Raw genomic sequence first — 14,802 nt, 5'->3', positions numbered from 1 at the left:
AAAAAACACAGTATTCCTATTGATAATTTGTTGTCAAAATAAGAATATATTTTTATTAAAATATATTGACATATACCTGTTGAATTTTTTAATATTCAGTATAAATATTTGAAAATCATTTTTAATAATTTCAAAATGAAATTTTAAGCTAAGCCAAGACTCAAAATCGTATCATTTTTCCAAAAAAAAAAAAAAAAATCAAGTTAACCGAGGAAAAGTAGGAATTTATAAATTGATCAGCATTAATTTAGCTAAAGATGGAATTAATAAAAACATTTGAGTCAATATTTTTAAAAATTCGTAAAATTGAATCGAATATTTTGATTAGATTAGGTTTTTTCTATATATATATTTAGTAAGTTTTAATGGAAAATATTCTCTACTAAAAGTTTGAATACCCTAGTACTATTGAAACTTCATATATCTTAATCATAAGCTAAAATATGATATATATACAAGTAACTCTATATTTCTTAATTGTTTATTGTCAGTTTACAAGTACATGCCATATGAATACACTTCATCATAAAGGTGTGTTCCAGGGCGATAGGATCATCCCAATTTTATCAACTCTTACTAAAAAAAGCTATAAATCTGACTATCAAAACCACAATACTAGATTTGAATAAGGTAAAAGAAAAAGCTTATATTCACCCCAAATGACAATTTAAAATTTGAGTAAAATATTTTTTTCTTTAATCTCATAATGAGAAATTAATAATAAGTTTCATTTTTTTTTATTTCTTACAAGAAATAATGATTGAACTTTTTTTTATTTAACAGAAAGTATTTTTTTTAGCTTACTGATAATAACATTCTGAAAAGATAAGTCCGTAGAAGTACTTAAACTGGCTAAAAAAAATAAAATAAAAAACCAGTTTTTAAAGTGAAGACTCTTAAAAAACAACCCCTTAAATATCAAATTGTAAAAGCTTTAGAAAGCTGAAATCTTTAGGGTAAAAGTAAAATTGATATTCTTTTTTGTTTTTGAGATTTCGGTTTTTTACGAATTCACTTATCATACATACGATATATCATTTCAAAAAGTTGAAAATAGGATCATCTCATCATTCAGAGGAAACATCTATCAAGCACTGCCAAATAGCATCCCCCCTCCCCCACCAAAGTTGTCTTTAGTATGGGAAGTCAAAATTTAAAGAACCCATTTTAAGTCTCTTTCAAAAAAATCCCCACATAAATATTCTAAATCATGGGTATGGTTTATTCTCATACAATAGTTTTTAAATTTAATAGTGTAACTATAGTTATTAAGTCAATACAAAAAAAAATGGTGTAACGTAGTTTATTTCTTAATTGTTATCCGAAATAATTTAGTTAATTAGCTGTCATAACAAAGACCCCCAAAACATTGTTGAGGCTAAATTTTAGTGGGGGATATTTCTTTTTACCTCGGAAGTAAAGTCTTCTCGGCATAGAGTCACTTTTTTAAGCTTGATTGGTTTAAAAAAAGTTGATCGGAAATTTTTCTACCCCACTTAAGGGTTTCGGTACTTCTCAATGATACCCCCTTCACTCTTGAAATGGAAAAATATCCGTGTTAAGTTTAGCATCTCGAAGACATTGGAATTGAAAGGTTGGTATTCTCCGATATTATTGATTTTTTTGGATATTGAAATTTGAAATTTGAAATTAAAAGTTTAAACCAATATCTAATTTTAACGAAGAACTTTCATTTTGTATATATACGCATATTCTTGTCAATGAAAGAAAGCATTCTTTAAAAGCTTTCGGAGACTTATAAGCCAAATCTTTAAAATTGGAATCTTGGTCAAATATTACGGAATAAAAACCAATGAGGCGGGGATCACATCCAAAACTTGCTTAAGCAACATTGTGGAGGAAAAAAAAAAAGAGAGATTGAACGTCTTGGTTTAAGATGACTAACCTGTTGAGAACATACGTATGTATATACACGAGCAAACGAACAATCAAAATAGTAATAAAAAAACTGGAGAAAGAAAACCACGCCATGATCATGAATGTAGTTTTTTTTATTGCACATATGTCCATATCTTTACATGAAGTAAAGTTTCAAGAGAATTTAGGCCTCGAGCTTTTTGACCAAATATCTATAAGAATCCATAAATTTTATCTAATTTTATCTAATTTTATCTTTGAAAACTAAAAATATGAAATTTGAATTGTTTATTTTAAAACACAAAATAAAATCATTTGATAGGTCTACTAAAGAATTGATAGTGCTCAGTATCTTTGATAGTTATCATTTATAAATGAATGTCACTTTCTGAGTCTAAGTCTAATAATAAATTTGTGCGGGGTACAAAAATTTGTCTTCGCACGGCTTTAGCAAATAAAGTTTTTTTTTTTCTATTTTTCGTTTATTTAAATTTCTTGTTCTTCTTTTTCAAATATATATATATATTTCTAGTCCTTTAAAGGACTAAAAATATTTTCTATAATTATTTTTAGATGTCTTTTTTTTTTAAAGAGATATCTCTTTTTTACGAAAGGCCTAAAAAAAAGAAATCAACAATTTTGATTTTCGGAAAAAATTATTGAGCCAAGTTAAAAGTAAGTCTATATAATTTTGTGATGAACGGTCATCATATCAAACACCTTGGCAGTAGATATTTTCAATGATAGACTCGAGAAAAAGTTATTCTAAAACATTAAATAACTATCAGGTAGTTATTGTATTCATAGAAAGGATAACTATCGTGGTTAATGTACTTCGTTAAAAGTATGAGGGGTAGAAGTCAGGCCCTAGTATTTTTCAAATATTGCAACCGAATAAAAGAATACCCGCGTATAACGCTGATTTCCCCACTAAACAGCGATGTAAAGTATACAATCAAAATATAATAGAGGGGAATAGATATATAGATAGATTGGTGAAAACTAGCTGTTGTTGTCACATTTGAAGAAAAGGAACCCCCCCGCGTGAAAAAATAAATATATTGTGGAGAAACAATTGTATTGAAGACAAAAAAAAAAAGTACTGATGAGGGGTGTTTTGAAGATTATTTAAAGAGTCCCTGTCATCCTTATTCTTGAAATTTATTATACACATAATTCAACCTACTTCTAAACTATCTTAATATCAACCATTTCAATTACAAATAACTCAACAAAAAAAAACATCAATGACTGCCAGCGAAAAAGATGTTCCTATTCATGAAGAGTCCATCCAAAAGGGACCGGACATTTATGAAGTTGAGGACATCAAGGATAATGTTGACTTTACTAAAATGGACAAAGCTGCAAGAATTATGCATGACAATGAAATAAACCTTGAAGAAATTGATCCTAAAGAAATTGATCGAATTACGCGCAAAGTCGACATGATGATCTTGCCTTTCATTTTTGTCTCTTATGTTTTTTTCTATGTTGACAAAACCACACTTTCTTATGCTGCAATTTTCGGTATTACCAAGGATCTGAAGCTTACTGGTGACAAGTACAGTTGGCTCTCTTCAGTATTCTATTTTGGCTTTTTAGTTTGGTCGGTGCCCTCAAATTATTTAATGCTTAAATTTCCAATTGCAAAATATCTTGGTATCAATATTTTTATGTGGGGAGTTTTGCTCATGATTCAAGCTGCCTGCCCCAACTTTGCAACTTTGGTTGTTTTAAGAATCCTTGGTGGCGCTGCTGAATGTTGTGCTGATCCTGCATTTATGCTAATAACTGGCATGTGGTATACGCGTCGCCAGCAGCCTGTCCGTATAGGTATTTGGTTTAGTGCTACTGGCGTTGGTGTGGCTTTTGGTGGTCTTTTAGGCTATGGTATTGGCAATATCAAGGGGTCGCTTCCTTCTTGGAAATATGAATTTCTTATTATTGGAGCTATTTGTGCTTCATGGGGCCTTATTATTTTCTTTTTCCTTCCCGACAGTCCTGTTACAACTAAATATTTGACTGAAGACGAGCGTGTTATTCTCTTGACAATTCTTAAATCTAACCAGACAGGTATTGAAAATAAGACTCTAAAATGGGACCAAGTTAAGGAATGTCTTATGGATATTAAAGTTTGGCTGCTTTTCTTTGGTGTTTTAGGTGCCAACGTACCAAATGGTGGCTATTCCAACTTCGGCACAATCATCATTAAAGGCCTTGGTTTTTCAACACTTGGAACCACTTTACTGTCAATTCCATATGGTGCCTCAATTGCTTTATCTATTCTTCTTTGTGTTTATTTGAATAATTTGGTAAGTAAAAATGGGAGAAATACTCGAGTCTTGCTTTTAGCCCTTTTTGTTTTACCAAACATTGCTGGTACTTTTGGTCTTTATTTCCTTCCTCAACACAGAAAAGGAGGTCGACTTGCATGTTATTACCTTACTGGTCCAGGTTATGCATCATTTGTTCTTGTTCTTTCATTATTTTCAAGTAATTTTGCTGGTCATACTAAAAGAACTGTTGCAAATACTATCATGTTTTTGGGATACTGCATTGGTAATCTTATTGGTCCGTTCTTCTATCTTGATTCTCAAAAGCCTAAGTACCCGCTTGGTATTGGTTCGATGCTAACTGGTACAATGGTCAGCGCAGGAACAGGAATAATTCTAGGATTTTATTTAAGATATTGCAATACCAAGCGAGACAAAGAACAGGGCGGAAGAACCGATGATCTTTCCAATGCCTTTAAGGATATGACAGATATCCAAAACAAGAATTTCAGATACGTATATTAGAAATTCTTTTTATTTTTTATTTTTTATGTATTGCAATTAAAAATAAACCTTTTGTTTTCAATTAACTAAAATTAATTAATCTTTGTAAGGAACCTTTATAACATTTCGTGCTTACCTGGAGTATACTGCAACTAAAATCCTATTTTTGTAGGCTTTAATAACATCTCGACCTCGGTTATTCCGAAGGCCTTTTTTATCTGCGACCGGAAAAATTTTTTAAAGGCTTCTTGCTTTTTTTAAATACCATTTTTTAATAGTTAACATTTGCGCTCGGAATCTTTATTACTGATACACTTAAGGGAATTGTTTTTTGAGGCCCTTAGATGTAAAAAAAATATGATTTTTAATTGAGTAAAAATAAAAACTTATTTGTTTATGTAACCACAATATAAGTGAGCCAAGATTAATGTATTTCATATTTTAATGAAAAAGAAAAATAAAATAAAATAAAATAAAAAAGAAAAGAAAAAAAGAAAAGACTGTCATTGTCTGAAAGACTTTACAATAGAAGTCATCTTCAAAAACTGGAAGGCTATTTCATTTTCTGAATTCAAATAGCCTTTTCAAAAGTAGATCAAGAAATTAATAAAAATGATGAGGGGTCAAGCTAACTAATTTTATAGTCCTGAGATATCAGTATATGCCCACAATAATTTACTTTTTGTAGAACAGCCAAAAAAAAACAAGATAAACATAGAGAATAATAATTTTTTTGTAAATACATAAAAATTTTACTTATTTTTAAATTATATATAATTCATTATTATTTTTCTGAATGATATTTAATTCTTCATTATTTTTAACCTTTTTCAAAAAGATTATTTCAATATATTTAGCGAGTATTTTGTGCGGGGATTTTTTATATTGTTGATATATTTAAAGTCTATTTAAACTAGGATTTAAACTGCTACTCTGAAATTTTATATCGTACGGCTGTCAAAACCGACAATGCCATATACGACCCTTTCATAAGAAAAATTATGAAAAGTGATGAGTATTTGATTTAAAAGTCATATTTCATTTATATATAAGTCATATTTCATTTAAAAGTCATATTTCATTTATATATAAGTCATATTTCATTTAAGTTAATTTTTTAATTAAATTATTTTTAATCTGTTAAATAAATTGGGAATGTGAATCGAAAATCCGAGTCCATATAAAATGTTCAACAAAGAATCCAACAAAAAAATCATTTCTTTTTATTTGGAACTTTTAAAAATATTGAGGTGGCCTTTAGGCCTTATTTCGTAATTAGTTAAATTATAATTGAAAAATAAATCCCTTCACAGTTTTTCTTTTCAATATGTTAGATGAGCTTTACAAATATACACATACATAAGCTTAAATGCTTATAAGTTTTTAGTCTAAACATAATTATAATTATGATTATGTAGTGCATAAATTTTGGTTAGGTGTACGCTTATAAAATCATCCACCCACCTCCTCCTCCGCTTCTTTCCCCTCCCATTTTTTTCTTGGTTTTTCCCCCCACCTCATTATTCCCCTCTCAAAATAATACACATTCCCAGTCCTTAAGATCAATCAACTAAAGGTTCTTGGCTATCATTCTCTTTTAGTTTTCATTAATTTTTTTTATGAGATAAAATGGTTCTGTTTTTTTATAAATACCCCAGGGATTCCATCATTATCCTGTTCTTTTTTTTATTTCTCCTCTTCATTAGTTTTTTATCAATACTTAAATAATAATAATAATCATAATAATAACTCTTTATTTCAACAAAAAAAAAACACTTTTTACAAAAGATTTTGGATTTTTAGTCTCACATACTATTCAACAATGGGTCTTGAAGATCAGAAAGGTGCAATCACAGAAGTCACAGATGTGTCTTCAGACAAAAAATATCCTGATGTATACGAGGTGGAGGATGTTCAGGAAACACTTGATTTTTCTAAAATGGACAAAGCTGCGCAAATAATGCATGGCTCAAATATCAACTTAGATGAAGTGGATCCTAAAGTCATTGCCAAACTTACTCGCAAAGTTGACATGATGATCCTACCATTTATCTTTGTTTCATACATCTTTTTTTATGTCGACAAAACAACGCTTTCTTATGCAGCAATTTTTGGAATTGTAAAAGATTTGAATCTTACTGGAAGCAAATATAGTTGGCTTTCCTCTCTTTTCTATTTTGGTTTCTTGTTTTGGTCATTCCCAACCAACTATCTCATGCTTAAGTTCCCTATTGGAAAGTACCTTGGTATTAATATCTTTCTATGGGGTGTTTTGCTTATGATTCAGGCTGCATGCAATTCCTTCAAGACTTTGGCTGTTCTTCGAGTTTTGGGTGGTGCGGCGGAAGCTTGTGCAGACCCAGCTTTTATGCTTATTACAGGCATGTGGTACACACGTCGCCAACAACCTCTCCGCATTGGTATCTGGTTTAGTGCTACTGGCGTTGGTGTGGCTTTTGGTGGTCTTTTAGGTTATGCCATTGGCAATATCAAGGGTTCGCTTCCTTCTTGGAAATATGAATTTTTGGTTATTGGTGCTTTATGTGCTACTTGGGGCCTTGTTGTTTTCTTTTTCCTTCCTGACAGTCCTGTTACCTCTAAATATTTGACTGAAGATGAACGAGTTCTTCTCTTGACAATTCTTAAATCTAACCAGACAGGTATTGAAAATAAGACTCTAAAATGGGACCAAGTTAAGGAATGTCTTATGGATATTAAAGTTTGGCTGCTTTTCTTTGGTGTTTTAGGTGCCAACGTACCAAATGGTGGCTATTCCAACTTCGGCACAATCATCATTAAAGGCCTTGGTTTTTCAACACTTGGAACCACTTTACTGTCAATTCCCTATGGTGCTTCAATTGCATTTTCAATCCTCATTTGTGTTTATCTCAATCATGCCCTTAGTAGAAACGGCGAAAACCGACGCGTTGTTCTTTTGGCAATCTTTATTCTTCCAAACGTTGCAGGAACATTTGGTCTCTACTTTCTTCCGCAAACCAATAAGGCTGGTCGCCTAATTTGTTATTACCTGACGGGTCCTGGTTATGCTTCTTTTGTATTGGTTTTATCTCTGTTTTCCGGTAACGTAGCAGGCCATACTAAGCGTACCGTTGCCAATACAATTATGTTTCTGGGATACTGCATTGGTAACCTTATTGGTCCATTCTTTTACCTCGATTCCCAAAAACCTAAATATCCACTTGGAATCGGTTCTATGCTTACCGGTGTCTTACTATCCGGATGTACTGCAATAATTTTGGGCTTTTACCTTAAATGGTGTAATAAGCGCCGTGACGAAGAACAAGGTGGTCGTTCTACTGATCTGTCGAACTCTTTCAAAGATATGACGGACAAACAAAACAAAAACTTCAGATATATTTATTAATCAATATGTAAACCTTTTAAATAGTTAAAAAAAATTTTTTCTAAAAATCCTTTATGATTTTGCAAATTTGTAAATTTTCATCAATGAGGAACAAGTTGAAATGTTATTCAATTTTATGTGTAATGGTATCAAGAACTCAACAAAATCAAACAAAGTGTCATGCTAATAAAAATTAAAATAATATTTATTGTAAGAACTAAGCTTAAATTCATCATTTTTGGAATCAACTTTAAGAGAAAGGGGTTTAAGACTATTTTGGAATGCTACATGCAAAGGCCGATTGAAACAGTTGTGGTTTCCTACAGAGACTGTTGGCGCAGATCTAGATTTGAACTTGTTGAACAGATCGTCTTGATAGCTGAGTGGAGGGCTCTTGTCGGTGACAATTTTGTTTAACACAAGCCAAGCGAACCCTCTTTTCACTTATACAACTACAAGCAAATGAGAAAAAAAAATATTTATCCCAGCTAGAAACAAGAAAGATGAGGTCAACAAAAATAATGGCTTTTCCTTCTGTTTCTCAGTATTACAAGTAAAATAAAGTTATAAATAGGAACGAGAAAGTAGGAAGAGATCTCATATATCGAAATAGAGCATGACGTCAAATTGCACTACAATAGATTCACAAAGATATTCCTTCTCTTAATTCCAATAGACTGCAAGAAGGAGGTGAAAAGTAATGAAAGAAAGAATATTATAGACCTTGATCCAGGAAGTAAACACCTATTGACATGTTACCAGATAAAGAAATATTCCATGTATCGATTCACATAGAAAAAATCATGATTCTTATGATCGTGAAGTTGAAAAAAAAAATTCAGAGATATACTTTGCTAGAAGAACAAAAAAATGCCCTAAGCACTATGAAAAAATAACCAACATAGTGACAAAAGATCATTACCAAATCATTAAACATCTTACTACTTATTACCAACTACAAAAAAACATGGTATTGCCTCCATTCAAAGGCAGAAATTGGTTAGTATTAGTAGAAACAGAGGAATGAACAAAAATTCGATGGCGAGTCCGCACTACTTGTTTTACCGGCACATTTTTTTTAAATATCAATTGACTGAGACAAGACCCTCTAGGATGAATGAAGAGTACGCCAGTAAGATATGCACCAGTTGTGATACAGTGAACGCCAACCTATCTTTGTATGAGCATTTCTAACATTGTGGCTTCTAGGGAATCTCTGTTAACAGAGACATCAAGCCAAAAACATTCTAACAAATGTCTGGTTTCCTCCACCTAATCATTAAACACAAGAGCATGTCATTATAAATCAAGATTATCTGATTATCGAATTATTGAAAAATTCTTGTTCAAGTTATTTATTTCACTTTTAATTTCTATAAATTTAAAAATAATAAGCATTTTTACTTTTTTTTTCTAAACATTATATTCATTGTTTTAACTATAGTTAAAAACATATGCCTAAAAGCATTGTTTTCTTAACCCTATTTAATATAAATTATCTTAAGCCACATAACAGGTTACATTGTTAGGGTCTTTTTTTTACCGCTATGCCGCCTATCACGATTCCCAAATTCAAGGCTTTAAAAAATCTATTCCAAAATAACGTGGGGGTTAAGTCTAGCTTTACCTTCCCTCCCCTCTTGATTATTTAAAAATGACCGATGATCAAAAGATTTTAAAATCAAAGCCGAAAGTTTTAATTTTTGGTGAAGTCAATACCCACACCGATGATTTTAAAAGATTTGCCAAAAGATTTGAGTACGAGGTAAGCTATGAGTTTTGTTATTTAAAAGAAAGATTCTAATATCTCACTATCATTAGTTCTACAATCTTACTACAAAAGAAAAATTCATTGAAGACATTCAAACTATTCATAATGATGTAGAGGCGTTTTGGTGCATGTATTTTGGATTTATTGTGAGTTATACTATTCAAAGGAAATATTAATTACTGTTTATCTAACATCTAATAAGCCTATTGGAGGGTTAACTAAAGACCTGGTTGAGTATTTACCATCAGGTCTTAAAATTATTGTCACCAGTGCTGTCGGCTATGATCCTTTTGATGTGGTGGCACTAGGAGCTCGCGGAATTTCTGTTTGTAACTCACCGGGTCTTGCAGCCAATCCTGTTGCAGACCATGTTCTTTACGTCACTTTAGGACTTTATCACTACTCACCGGTATTTGAAAACTTACTTCGTCAAACTAAAAATACAGGTGATTGCAGGGCAATTTTACAGTCTGGACTTCCATGGAATAATGAAATTGGAAGACCAGTTCTTTGTAGGGTGCCTTCTGATTCCATTACTGATGACCAGGCTAATATCCCTGTTAAGCCAGTTTATGGATTTGGAGACAAAGTCGGTAACCGGTTTGTGCGCCAACCCCGTGGTCATGTAGCTGGTATTGCAGGACTTGGTGCCATTGGAAAAGAAATAGGCGCACGTTTAAACTCGATTGGTATGAATGTCTGCTATCACAACCGTACAAGATTGAATCCAGACGAAGAAGCAAGACTTGGTTATGCTGCCACATACTATAAATCCTTTGAAGATATGCTGCCGAATATCGATTTGCTCATTTTGTCGCTGCCTATTAATGACTCGACTAAACACATTGTTAATGAGAATACTTTAGCCCTTCTTCCTCAAGGGTCTAAAATTGTGAATATTGGTCGCGGTGGACTTATTGATACTAGGGCTTTGATCCAAAGTCTCAAAACTGGGGAAATTCATGGTGCGGCATTAGATGTTTTTGAGAAAGAGCCTATTGTAGAAGAAGAGCTATGTGACCGCTGGGATGTTATACTTACGCCGCATACTGGCTCTTCGACTCAAGAAAACGTTCTAGGCGCAGAAAAAATTTGCATTGATAATCTTTTAAATTTTTTTTACAAAGAAGATAAACTCATAACAATTGTAAACAAGGCATATTTATCTTTAAAATAATATTTTTATGACATTAAATTAAAATATATATATATATTTAAAAAAAACAATGTCAAGATGATGACACATTTCTATAATGATGCAATTGAATTAATGATTATTGATGTGCAAAGTTTTTTCTAGTTAGAAGAATGAATAATGGTAGCCTCGCTATTATGACGTTGGGGAGGTGGAGGTGGGGGGCCTCTATTAGGATGAGAAGCAACTAGTTTGGTATGAGTGTTATTATGTTGCATGTACATTCTGGATGCAGGAGGGCAAGGAGCATAAGAATGGTGACGAGGTGGTGGTGGCAGAGGTCGCGCTCTTTGATGATGATGAGAAGAATGCGGGTGAAACGAGGGCATTGAAACTTTCTTCTGTAAATGATGAGGATGATGATGATTAGGAGGCTGCGGTGGTTGTTTCATGCCAGCATGATGAGAAAATGATTCTTGATCAGATTTGTTTGTTTCATCGTCATAAGAGTCATAATGATTTAAAGATTCCATGCTTGTGTGACTATTTTGTTTCATAAGATCATCTCTTGTATTTCTCTCCTCATATAGAATAGACGGTAAAGGGGGTGTATCCTTATTATTGTCTCGTGCATAAGCAAGCTCAATGGCACTTGTATTTCTAATAGACATTCCTAAGGTATTTGTACTATTTGGTTTGCGCAAAGTTCTAGGTGGAGGAGGTCGTGGAGGCATTACAGAGGTTTGAGACTGTGAATTAAAAGATTTCAAAGCCTCAATCGATTTGGAATGATTTATCTTATGCTCAAAGGGTAAAGGTGGTACGGGTGGTGGTGGAGGCGCACAGCGCTTAAATCCAAGAGTACCTAGCATTCTCAAAGCGTCAGATGATTTAGCATGCTTAAGACGATTAGCTGGTTGAGGAGGAGGCGGTGGAGGTGGAGTATGAAATTCAATAGAAGAGGCATGTAAATTTGGCTGCTCCTCAGACAATGAAGTTAAAGAGTCACTCAAAGAGGGCGGCGGAGGTGGCGGCGGCCTAGATCGATGCAATGATAAGGAATAGTGCTTTGGCGCAAGAGGATTTGAACGTGAAGGCGGTGGTGGTGGCGGAAGCACACCTCTTACAATATTTTTATTATTCTCCAAAGTGATTTGCGGTGGGGGTGTAATAGTATAAGGGATAATTAGGGAAGAATCTTCAGTAGATTCGCAACTAAGTGAACTGATACCAGAAGATAAAGTGGATACAGGAGAAGTCGGAGTCATCCCTTCATCAATATCTTGATTTCGATCATAAGAACGGTTACTATAACTGCTTCTGGAACTTTCACTGCTTTCTCCTGTTTGCTGAGGATTTTGTATAAATTGTTCAAACTTTTCATCATTCTCTTCATGTTTTTCCAGATATGCGGGTGCGGAATGTGTAATATGAAGGGGTGTAATAGAAGGCTTTCTTTCTTTGTTGGAAGTCTCTTTATAAGGTAAAGGCTCTTGTGATTCTTGAGTTGTCACATCAGTTTGTGTTTCTTTAACAGTACTATCTGCAAGTTCAGTATGGGGAGAAACAGGCTCAGAAATTGTAGCAACAGATGGGGTAGAATCGCTTTCATAGTCGCTATAGCTTCGTGATTTGCTTAACGTGCTGATAGTTTCGTCGAATGTTCTGCATTTTCTTGGGAGGGTTGGAGAAGGAGCACCTATCCAATCAACAAAAAGACATCTGTAAGCAAGACGCTGTGTTGTTTCACTAATGTCTATACAATATCTAGATGCATTTTCGCTCATCCCTTCAAGAAGTGAAACAAGCTCTTTAGCCTTATACCTTTCGCGTCGAAGCTCTGTATGAAGTAGAAGAGGGTGTAAAACTCTCAAATATGTGTGTATTAGGTTTTCTTCATCGGAAGATAAATTATAAAGTTCACGAATGAAAACGTCGACAATAACCTTCAAGTCGTTGAGATAAAGGTATTCATAAGTGGCAGGCGTTGTAAAAATAAGGTATAAAAATTTTAAAACCATAAGTTGAAGGGTATTGTCTGGACTCCGGTTTAGCAGAAATACAATATTCTCACCAAAAGTACGATACTGGTCTTTGTGTAAGCACAAAGTGTTAAAGACTTTATTTTCTAGAGTGACCGCAGAATAATCTGGGTTGGGATGCTGGTGACTATGATGTTCGAGATCTTGTAGGGACACTTCAGATTTAATTTTGCGAAACTGATTATCGACAGAGTTATCAATTTCAGAGCTCGGTTCAGTATGCTCTTCATCCGTGTTAGCTAAATTTTCAATGTGAGCTTCAGATGAAGAATGTGGCTTGTTGTAGTAATATTGACTATTGTTTTGAGTTGCTTTACTATATGCAGCAACCATAAACTGTTCATTCAAAGCAAGAAGAACTTTGATAACAGCAAATCCATAAGGGTCGTAATCATAGTCATCCTTGTTTTCGATTGCTGTAAAAAGATAGTTCAAAAATTCCGATTTGACAAGGGAAAGGTCTGAATATGTAAGTTTTTGAATGCGGCACATTTCGTAAAAAAGTTCAAGAAAGATTCTATGAAGACGAGGAGATTTCATTTGCGATTTCCAAATTGTATTTATAAGTGTTCCTGTTGCAGACTCCTCTTGCATCATTTCTAAAGTTGCTGGATTACGTCTACCGTCTATTAAAAGAATTGCGCCAATAAAGATACGGTTTGAAAGATCGAGATTCGATTCCAATAGCAAAGAAATCAATTTTCGTCGAACATAGGCTTTATTATTGTTGAAAATAGAGGAGTGAATAAGGTGGTAACCACACCTAGTCAAGTCTTCATCTTGGTCAAGATATTTATCAAAGTAAAGGGCGGCTAAATTTATGTAGCGAGACAAAGCGTGTTCAACTTTCGAAATAGATTGGTAATGACCTGATGCAATCTCTTGGAGCTCATTCCAGAATTCGTCGCAAGAGCTCTCTAAATCACTAGAATTTATCTCCATTATAAATCTGAATGATTTCAAGAGTCAAATAAGCCAGGGTGTTCTTAGTAATATAGTGGCTTGTATTACTGTGAAAGGAGGTGTGAATATTAGCTGGTCTATGTATAATCCTAAGCAGAATAAACAATGCAAATTAAATATATATGGTCAAGAACAAAAAAAGAAGAATTTATTAACAATGATAAATAAGTGGTTAAGGATACATGCATAGTATCCAATATAAGTATAAATAGTGTGAAACGAAGAGAAATGTTTATTTATAAAGATTTTTGTCGGGGCGGCCTGGTTGGTTCCTTCGAGTTGATAACTTGGCTGATTTCTTTTTTTAGCATATCCAGGGTGTTACGTACTTGGAAATACCAACGATAAGTATTTTGTCAGTGCAATAACATACAATTACGGCCGTCAGTTATCAAAATTAAATACTTATATACAATATCAGTGACAGATGATGGTATTTGAAGAAAATCGCAATCAAGCAATTCAAAAAAATGTGTGGTGGTAGAATGAAATATATAAAATATATATATAGTGGGTTGATTTTCTTTACAGCTTTAGGTATAAATATTTCTTGGAGGAAAGCCACTTTGTTTGTTACTAAAGCAAGGTGAGAGAATCATGTGGTTGTATTGCTTTTTTTTTTTTTTTTGCTTGATCAAAAACCCTTTTCTTACCATCCCAAGACGCGTAATTATTACCTTATCCATTAATGATAAGTACGAAGACCAGTACAGCGTTCCTTATTTTACTCATTACGTGACAAACAATACTCATGACTAAGATTTCAAGAAATGTATGACCTTTCCCCACCCGATTACTTCCCTCAATATCTCAGGTAAGCCGTTTGATCTATAGTTTTGAGTCTTAGACTATTCTTTGGGCCATGTTTTGTT

At 33.2% G+C, this 14,802-nt stretch overlaps 4 protein-coding genes across 4 annotated transcripts; 3 read left to right on the top strand and 1 right to left on the bottom strand.

The window, feature by feature from the left end:
• Positions 1-3,125: 3,125 nt before the first annotated feature.
• Positions 3,126-4,676, top strand: SAPINGB_P003158 (uncharacterized protein; the record flags this gene model as incomplete). Its single annotated transcript, XM_031997876.1, has 1 exon — positions 3,126-4,676. One exon carries the CDS (start codon positions 3,126-3,128, stop codon positions 4,674-4,676), a length of 1,551 nt encoding a protein of 516 aa, XP_031853767.1.
• A 1,801-nt stretch (positions 4,677-6,477) lies between these two features.
• SAPINGB_P003157 (uncharacterized protein) lies at positions 6,478-8,040 on the top strand (the record flags this gene model as incomplete). The annotated part of the gene is made up of 1 exon (XM_031997875.1): positions 6,478-8,040. One exon carries the CDS (start codon positions 6,478-6,480, stop codon positions 8,038-8,040), a length of 1,563 nt encoding a protein of 520 aa, XP_031853766.1.
• Positions 8,041-9,673: 1,633 nt separating this feature from the next.
• On the top strand, positions 9,674-10,967 carry SAPINGB_P003156 (uncharacterized protein; the record flags this gene model as incomplete). Its single annotated transcript, XM_031997874.1, has 3 exons — positions 9,674-9,784; positions 9,841-9,936; positions 9,993-10,967. The coding sequence occupies 3 exons, from the start codon at positions 9,674-9,676 to the stop codon at positions 10,965-10,967; spliced, it is 1,182 nt and encodes a 393-aa protein (XP_031853765.1).
• A 119-nt stretch (positions 10,968-11,086) lies between these two features.
• SAPINGB_P003155 (uncharacterized protein) lies at positions 11,087-13,909 on the bottom strand (the record flags this gene model as incomplete). Its single annotated transcript, XM_031997873.1, has 1 exon — positions 11,087-13,909. One exon carries the CDS (start codon positions 13,907-13,909, stop codon positions 11,087-11,089), a length of 2,823 nt encoding a protein of 940 aa, XP_031853764.1.
• Positions 13,910-14,802: the final 893 nt, after the last annotated feature.

This window comes from Magnusiomyces paraingens, assembly GCF_902498895.1.
Source record: "Magnusiomyces paraingens strain CBS 517.90 genome assembly, contig: contig2, whole genome shotgun sequence".
NCBI lineage: Eukaryota > Fungi > Ascomycota > Dipodascomycetes > Dipodascales > Dipodascaceae > Magnusiomyces > Magnusiomyces paraingens.
Note: the sequence above shows the minus strand (reverse complement) of the source record. Positions and strands in the feature narration are given on the sequence as shown.